Genomic DNA, 8,575 nt, shown 5'->3' on the forward strand with positions numbered 1-8,575 from the left:
TGAGCACAAATAACCAGAACGTCATTGCTCCAGATAATTATTTTTTCTAATGTATCAGACATACTGTTGTGATTGCCGTAACTCTATCGGTTTCATGACATAGTTCATTGAACTCATCGGACTGCTATACTTTTATATTATTTTAAAATAATATAAACCTAATAAATAATTCATTACAGTTACGCTATCAGTGGATAGTGCGATTATTTCTTCACTTGCAAACCGCCAAAATTCGTCATAGATTTGTGTTGTAAAAGATTAATCGTGAATTTAGCGCGCTTAAGTTATCCTGTATGGGTCACGGTCAGTGCTTTCTACTGTATCTCTCTGCCGCTTTGTGTGTAAAGTGACCTTGTAGCATTAGTTAATTATTAGAATTTGTATATCGGTACTCGGTAGTAGCAGAGAAGTTGACTTCAATTTAACAAATTGCAAACATTTTCTTCTAATTATTTTTCCATTGAGTGTCAGGCTCGTCGGTGTACTCCCAAAGATGGCAGGGTTTGCAGATATCGTCATTCCATTCATCAACACACAAACAATCTTTGTCATCGTCCTACTGCTCGCACTGTCATTTTATATCTTGAAACAACAGAAGCAGAATTTGCCACCAGGACCCAGGAGTCTCCCTCTCATCGGCAGTCTTCCTAGCCTTGCGTTCAGTCTCTACCGCACAGGATGTGAACCAGAGGAACTGTTTGGCATAATGGCGAAGCAATATGGCAATGATGTGATAAGTTTCAGTGCTGGGACGAAAGTGATAGTGATATTAAATGGATGTAAGGTTATCAAAGAAGCATATCAAAATCCTCATATGAATGATCGGCCTACAAGCAAAGTACTCGAGGAACTGGATCTTGATCAAGGTGAAAACTCAATATAAGCCTACATGTATTTGTACAACTATACCTACTATTAGTACGCGGTTCATTTTTGGACCCCCCAACAAATACATCGCTTTATTATTTTTTTGGTAATGAAAAAGTGCATTTAAATTTCGATAGTCTTTTGAAAACATCCTTTTAAATGTATGATTTTGTTATCACGTTCTATTACTTTGTACTTTGTACTTTGCTTAATATTATTGTGTAATTTTGCCGCTGTGCTCGTTTGGTGTCTTTTCAAGGTATTGGGTACGATCGATAAATCCTTTTTATTTATTTTGTTTACGGTTTAATATACTTTTATATAAAATATTTTCCTAACCAAATTTAACCCAAAATGGCAACCGTTCAAGGGATACATTTCTTTATTGCAAATCGTATAGATGCGTTGACTTCTGACGTCAATGCCTGGCAGTATGCGCACGCACCATCACCGTTTCCATTGTTTGTTGCCTGGCAGTATGCGCGCGCATCATATTTTGTTCAGGGCTTGTGTTTTTAAAACTCCCGCAACATCACAATAAAGCTATTGAACAATGCAATGGTTGCGTTCAGTCAAGTATGTCGATATACCAGTCCCTTGCCTTTGTGATAAACATTGAGGTCAACTCATCTATACTCGCCCTTAACATTATTAATTTGGGATATTTATGACACGCGTAAGCCTCTTCCCTTGTTTGTATGATTATTAGGCTGGCGGGTAAGCATCATTAACTGATCTCGTACACTGGTGTGTAATGTGTTGTTTGTACTGTTTACCCTGACTGCTCAGACTACTGACTACTCAGATCAGTGGTTAGAGCGCTCGCCCCGCTAGCGAGAGGTTTGGGGTTCAAGGCCCTGCACAGGCAGGTATGTCCGGAGTTTTTACTCTGGTATATCTGCCTATGCATGTCATTGTTCCCAATTCATGTTTAATATTGTGCTAGTGTGTGATGAGTAATTCTTCTTTCCCCTGTATATTGATATTAAGAAATGCGATTAAGCATCATTAATGTGAACGTTTCTATGTTCCAGTGTATGATGCGTAAGCCTTTACCCTTGACATATTAAATATAACTTTTACAATTAATTAAAGTGAGTAAATCTTGTTTAAGCAGTTATGATTAAATCAACTTAATCTAGTAAAGTATTTAGATATTTTAATTGTTTGCTATAAACTATAACATGTTTAATTGCCCAAACATTCGAAATCGTGGAACTTCGAGAACTACATGTAAATAAACCAAGAACGAAAAGTCGGAAGTCACTGATGATTTGAATTACAACACATAATCAAGATAATTAATTACCTGCTTGACGTGAGACTCATTCATACGGGGGCGTCGTCTCGGACAGAAATGTTTGCGGATGGTTAATTGTTGACCCCTGATTTTTTTAATAGCCAGGGCGCTCCAGAATCTAAAAATTAGGGGGTCAATTTTTCTCGAACTATATATGTATTTAATCAATGTGTGAGATTTCACTGTAATGCGTGAGACTACCTTGGCGTGAAAAAGTGCCCAAAATCGTGAATGCGTGAGACTCACACCGATCACGTGAGAGTTGACAACCCTAATAAATTGGCAAATCATGACCAGAATTCGGCAGAACTAAACAAGATACCCAATTGTGTGCACAATGTGGGCCACCTTTTACAAAAGATGAGAAATTGCGCTCCCCATAACAAGACAGACTTCAACATACCCGGGGAATCATACATCAGTAATCCTTCAGCACATAATGCAAAAGAGTAAAGTTTTATAGAAATATATTATAGTGACGATTTTGACGCGGTAATCATACGAAATATGTTGAAGTATATTTGTGATTTCATGGATTAAAAAAAGTTGATATTTTTAATTTATTACATTAAACAGGTGTGGTCTTCGCTTCCGGAAAATCATGGAAATATCAACGAGCCCTCACTATGAGCGCATTTCGAAACTTTGGTGTCGGAAGAAGTAAGTTTGAAGGAAACATAACTGAAGAAGCAAACACTCTGATCCATGCAATGCGCCAGTACAATGAGAAACCCTTTCACCCGTTTATTCTGATCGGCAACTGTGTAGCCAATGTCATTCTCTCCGTCATTTTTGGACAACGATATCAACATTCTGATCCTGACTTCAAGAATCTTCTGGTCTTAACAAACGATCATGCCAAAAACTTGGATCTGGAGGTTTTGTTTTGTTTGTACATGTTTTTCGGTATATCTTCCACAGACTTTATAAAGCATTACGGACAAATTTTCTGTCTTTTAAAGCTTTTGTCAATGGCATACTCGCTGAACATAGGCGTAAATTTCATAAGAGCAATATAAATGATCTTATGGACGTGTTTTTGAATGAAATTGAAAAGAACGCTCAGAACACCCCAACAGACGACAGTGGTTGCACACCACCCGATACCAATGATCGGGTGAATTTCATTCACGAAAATTCTCTCACGTCAACAGCAATTGGACTTTACCTAGCAGGAACAGAGACATCAGCAACAACAATACGTTGGGCCTTGCTATACATGATGACGCTCCCAGAGATTCAGGCTAAAGTTCAACAAGAATTGGACTCGGTTGTTGGGCGTTCACGTATGCCTAAATGGGCTGATAGATTAATCCTACCATATACTGAAGCTGTACTACTGGAGATACAACGTATACGAACCGTTGTACCGTTGGGAGTGCCTCATGTAGCAGCCAAAGACAATAAAATAGGTGGATATGATGTGCCTAAAGGTTCACTTATTGTGTCTAATCTTTGGGCGGTTCACAACGATCCAGATATTTGGACCGAACCTGATCAGTTTAGACCAGAAAGATTTTTAGATGAAGACGGAAAGTTGCGCCACCGTGAAGAATTTATTCCATTCAGTGCAGGTGAGTTCAATGTGTAACATAAATAATTACGTACTCAATTATTCATTATGTAGCAATATTACGAAAATGAGAATTGTTGCTGCAGGCTATGAATAAACGTAGACTAAACATAAAATAGTGTTCGCTTTACAACTGCATTAAATGAAAAGTTCAGTGTGCAGACCACCAATTAAATGTTCCATTGAAAAGCACACGTGAAAGAACTTTTTCACGAAACATAACATGCCGCCTTTGAACAAGTTCATTTGGAATGTTAGATTTAACTGTTAACATGGTTCGTTTTGAACAATTCCACTGAAAAATGATGTTGACTACTCACATTTTTAGTGACGTTTCTAGTTCCCCTATTGATATCACGCTTCATGTGCTCAGACTGGGAGAAAGACTAAATGAGGATAAAGATCTAAAAACAGAACTCTCCTCACCATTGACGACATAATAGAACTTACCAAATTTTGCCTTGCTACACGGTTGCATATTTTAGTTACTCAGGTCAAATCTATCGCGGGGGGCACTCAAATATGACAGTGTACGCATGCGTGACCAAATTCTTTTCAAACACCCCCTAAACGAGTTTTACCCTACCAGCAAATTTAGCCCCTTAATAAGGTAATTTAGTGTAGAATTTACCCCCTAATGAGTTTTTGGCTGATGAAAATGCAACAAATGTACCCTTTTTGGACTCATAATTTACCAAAAATTTGAAAAGGTACCCTAAACAAGTTGTCCTGTTTCAGAAAACTACCCTTATTCTTGCCTTGCCTAAAAAAACACCCCTTTTACTTGCTTTTTTTGGTCACGCATGGGTACAGACCGTTTATGTGAGTGATCCCCCCGGGGGGTAGTCCCATCAGAACCATCGGATGCAAAATCTTCATGGAGTGGCTTGAGCAGAAAGCTATTTCCACAGCTCCGGAAAGTTGTCGCCCCCGTCCTTGGAAGAGATATGTTGACGATTAGTACGCAAAGGACAAGTAGACAATCATGACAATCTAACTGATTATTTAAACACCATTGATCCCACCAACAGTGTCAAATTCACAGCAAGAGCAGGGGGCTCTTTTCCCTTCCTTGATACTCTAAAAGTCTTATCCCCAGAAAACCTGACGGTTCAGTGAAACTTATATTATAGAAAGAAAACGCACACTGATCCAGGAGTGCAAATTGTGAATTCTTCCTCAGGAGCAAGGTTTTTAGGCTCAAGATTTCCTCAATCATACCATACATAAAATAGCTTTATTCTGCACTTCAAAAGATGAGAATGTTAACATAGCGTATATTTTTAGAGCAACTCTATGTTAAGTCTTCGAGGTTCCAAAAAAGGCTTTACGAGGACAATGTGCAAAAATTTGGTATTTTACATAAGGTTGGGGTCAATTTTGGTGGGACAGAGGCTCCTTTCCCTTTTTATTTTCCTTTACCCCCATGTTTGTGTGATGTCACCTGATCAGGTTGGTCTCTAGCCGTTTCCAAGAAATACATCAGAGTCAACAACATCGGCTGATGCCGAGGAAGTTCCTCGAAAGCGCTCTCGGTAAGAGAAAATAAACAAGTAGTGTTGAAGTTTAATTTATTTACTTTCATTTTATTACCACTACGTATGAATCTGCAATTCTTAAATACATGACATGTTAAAACGTTTTGTATGAAAAATACTGCAACAACATGAACAATACGCATCCGTAGGATAGTGCCAATAAATTATTCTGATTCAATGAAGTATTATCCTTTTAGTTACATGTATAATATTCTTCTTTTCTCTACATCTCTCGTTGCAGGCCATCGGGTATGTTTAGGAGAGAATCTGGCGAAGATGGAGATGTTCATTTTCTTCACATATATCCTCCATACATTTACCATCAAGAATCCATACAACAAACCGTATTCTTTGAAAGGTGTTAGTGGAATTACTTTCAGCCCAATAGACTTTGAAATTGTTGCAGAAAACAGAGATTAATTAATTCCCTGGTAGGCCTACTTAACATCTTGATACGTTTTGGTAGCAAAAGCTTCGTACGTTATATGATAGATGCTAAAATAGCTTAAAATGCTACTACTCTATCCACATCAATAAGATTTAAATATTCTCTCGATGTACAGTTCAAATCACCGATCATCATGCAACCGATCAATAGCTAATTAAGCTATCGATCGGTTCATGATAAATAATTAATTTACACTAACACTTACTCGAACCTTGTATTGAGGTCACCACTTAAAGTCATATTATAACATTTGCTGAGGAGAACGCCCTCAAAACAAAAAGTTAGATTCTGGTTTTTACACGATGGTAATGTACTTTAGTCAATAAAGATACTCTGCAAAAATCAAGACTCTAGGTGCTGTAGTTTTATCAAAATCCGAGATTTTGAATAAAACGATGGAACCGGCGTTTTATTATTACGATGGAAATATTAGTCGAACACGTATGCACAGTTACGTACACGGCGTGCGGGATACACCCCCCACCCCGAGGATCGTACCGTATATTACAACCACGGGAGTAACATGCAAAATTAAATTCCAATTTTCTATGCTTTACCTCACTTGTTTGGCTCAAAATTAAAAGGGGACATATCTGACAGTAAAAGCTGACATTTTATGGAAAATAAAGACTAATCTATTTTTACATGTTATAATATGGTATCGTATCGTTAGTGTAGCGAACCTTTCGAAGAGCGAAACAATTTGAGACCACTTTGATCAAAATCGGAGCATGTTATATATTTTTTTTACCCCTGCAGGCAATAGAGGTTATCCACTTTATTCATGCGAGACTTCTAACAAAAGTCAATGGTTCACGTAGTATTCCTCATTCAAACCAATTCAATGCACGACCTCGGAGTTACCTGCATGACTTTGGCGGGCTATTTTGAAACCTGTCATGGTTGCACATGCAGGTACTTCTTTTGAAAATCCTAAACAAGGTAAAGCAGTCGCTGATAGGAAATGCAGCTTATAGAACACGGATAACCTCTATTACGAATACCAAATTTTGACATTTGACCTTGATGCCTACAACTCGAGAACTTTACATCGGAGATCAAACTATACTTTCTTTTTCTGAATCCTAATATGAGAGGAATACGTTATTAGATAGTGGCCATTTTGGAAATATGCAAAGTGCCATTTTCCCCCTATGTCGCCCTTCTTTCGTCTTTTTGGATAATATTCAGGAGGGTGTTAGAGTCGGCAAAGCAAAAACGTTGGTGTTTCAGTTTTGTCTAAGAGCACCCATTACTTAACGTATATTGACTCGTCTAGTCAAGCGGTAGCCGTGACCAGCAAGTTTAAAAATCGACTGATAAAGAAAACTTAACTGATGCTCCGCAATACTATATTTACACGTAACATAACTCTATCGATATTTTTCGCTGGGTACAAAATATATCTAAAACCATGCTAAATCTTATTTACTGTCCCAAGTGTAATATTTTAACAACTTATAAATTCAAAAAAGTGCCACCAATCCTACAGTCAATCATTGTTTGATGGTAAACAGATATTCTTGGTTCATTTCACGCGGTATTTCACATCTAAAATGATTGAAAAATAATACTGATATCCAGATTTTTTTTTCTAGATGGCTACAGGCCTAGCTGCTAATCACCTTCGCACTACATTTTCAGATTCACTTTAAAATATACCCTAGCATTTTAAGTCATACGCTACATACAAATTCTGAGCCCCATTCGCCAGAAAATCAAGTCTTTTACTCTTTCCGGAACACAGCGTACATTCATATTACTAAATACTCCATTTCCCCGCTGATTTATTGCAGCGGACCGTGGTGCAGCGGTCTAACCCATTTCTGATTTTTTTCGCTCCGGTTCAAACCTGGGCACAACCATGTTTTTATTGACCATGGTTGTTTGATGACATGTAAAGCTGAGTCATTTCTATAAGTAAAGTTGAATAATGATGACGCTATTTATTTTAAATCTTGTTAACATCTTTTCAAGGGGTAGACAATTGTATAATGGTATTAGAACATCAGGGAAAAAAACTATAAAATGGCGAAGAAATTATATAATTATGTAAATAGCGCCTCCAATTTCCACACAAATGTACAGTTTATAGAATAAAAATTACTACAAAAAAGCAGAAAAAGATGAATAATTTGATATAGGAACGAAAATCTATGTTAAAATAGCTAAATAATATTATGTGTATATTAGTGTGATAGCTGTTGGTCCAGGTCTAAAATTGAACATTGTATAATAATGTTTTGTTAGAAAATTTAATAAATGATCACATCAAACAAGCGTGTAACCAATTTATTGTATTAAATCAAGGATAACACAATTGTGACCGTCCACCACGAAACGCTCGTAAAGGCGGCCCCTGTTCAGTTCTGTTTTCTTCCGTGTTTAGAAAATACACTAAGCCAAAAAAGAAACTTATAATTTTTCACAAGGTCATATCTAAAAATCCTGTGTATCAAAATTAACCAAAATTACACACAGGATTACTTCAATACTCTAAACACATGTAACCAAGCAGTTGTGCAACTGACACAACAGCAAAATGCACTGACATTGAACAGCTTCCTGGACAACATTCACAGCCCAATAATTGGCAGCCAGCACATGAAATCTATGAGAATGCGTATAAGATCCTTACACATATGACAATTTCCAAAGAGTAAGTGGAATAGTGTGAAACGGGCTGATTTCTGCTTTTCACGCACTTTCTTCAAGAAACAGGTCTTGTTCTACACTATTCCAATTACTCACAGATTTCTTGTGCTGGGTGCCATTTATTGGGCTGTGAATGTAGTCCAGGACGCTGTTCCATGTCAGTGCATTGTCTTGCCACAGAGGAGGCTTAAAGG

At 37.4% G+C, this 8,575-nt stretch overlaps 1 protein-coding gene across 2 annotated transcripts; it reads left to right on the forward strand.

Moving 5' to 3' along the window:
* Positions 1-393: 393 nt before the first annotated feature.
* On the forward strand, positions 394-7,987 carry LOC140159031 (cytochrome P450 2J4-like). Of its 2 annotated transcripts, none has more exons than XM_072182355.1 (3): positions 394-866; positions 2,744-3,741; positions 5,520-7,987. In XM_072182355.1, exons 2-3 carry the CDS (start codon positions 3,195-3,197, stop codon positions 5,696-5,698), a joined length of 726 nt encoding a protein of 241 aa, XP_072038456.1. In that variant the 5' UTR covers positions 394-866; positions 2,744-3,194; the 3' UTR covers positions 5,699-7,987. The 2 variants fall into 2 exon arrangements, with proteins under 2 accessions (XP_072038456.1, XP_072038457.1); XM_072182356.1 differs by lacking the exon at positions 5,520-7,987 and adding an exon at positions 5,193-5,423.
* The last annotated feature ends 588 nt before the right edge of the window (positions 7,988-8,575 follow it).

Source organism: Amphiura filiformis, chromosome 8 (assembly GCF_039555335.1).
Source record: "Amphiura filiformis chromosome 8, Afil_fr2py, whole genome shotgun sequence".
NCBI classification, from domain to species: domain Eukaryota; kingdom Metazoa; phylum Echinodermata; class Ophiuroidea; order Amphilepidida; family Amphiuridae; genus Amphiura; species Amphiura filiformis.

Coding starts and splice junctions, on each gene's coding strand:
- LOC140159031 (XM_072182355.1), top strand. CDS start 3,195: ATGGACGTGTTTTTGAATGAAATTGAAAAGAACGCTCAGAACACCCCA. Junction 3,742..5,519: donor ATTTATTCCATTCAGTGCAG/GTGAGTTCAATG, acceptor CTCTCGTTGCAG/GCCATCGGGTATGTTTAGGA.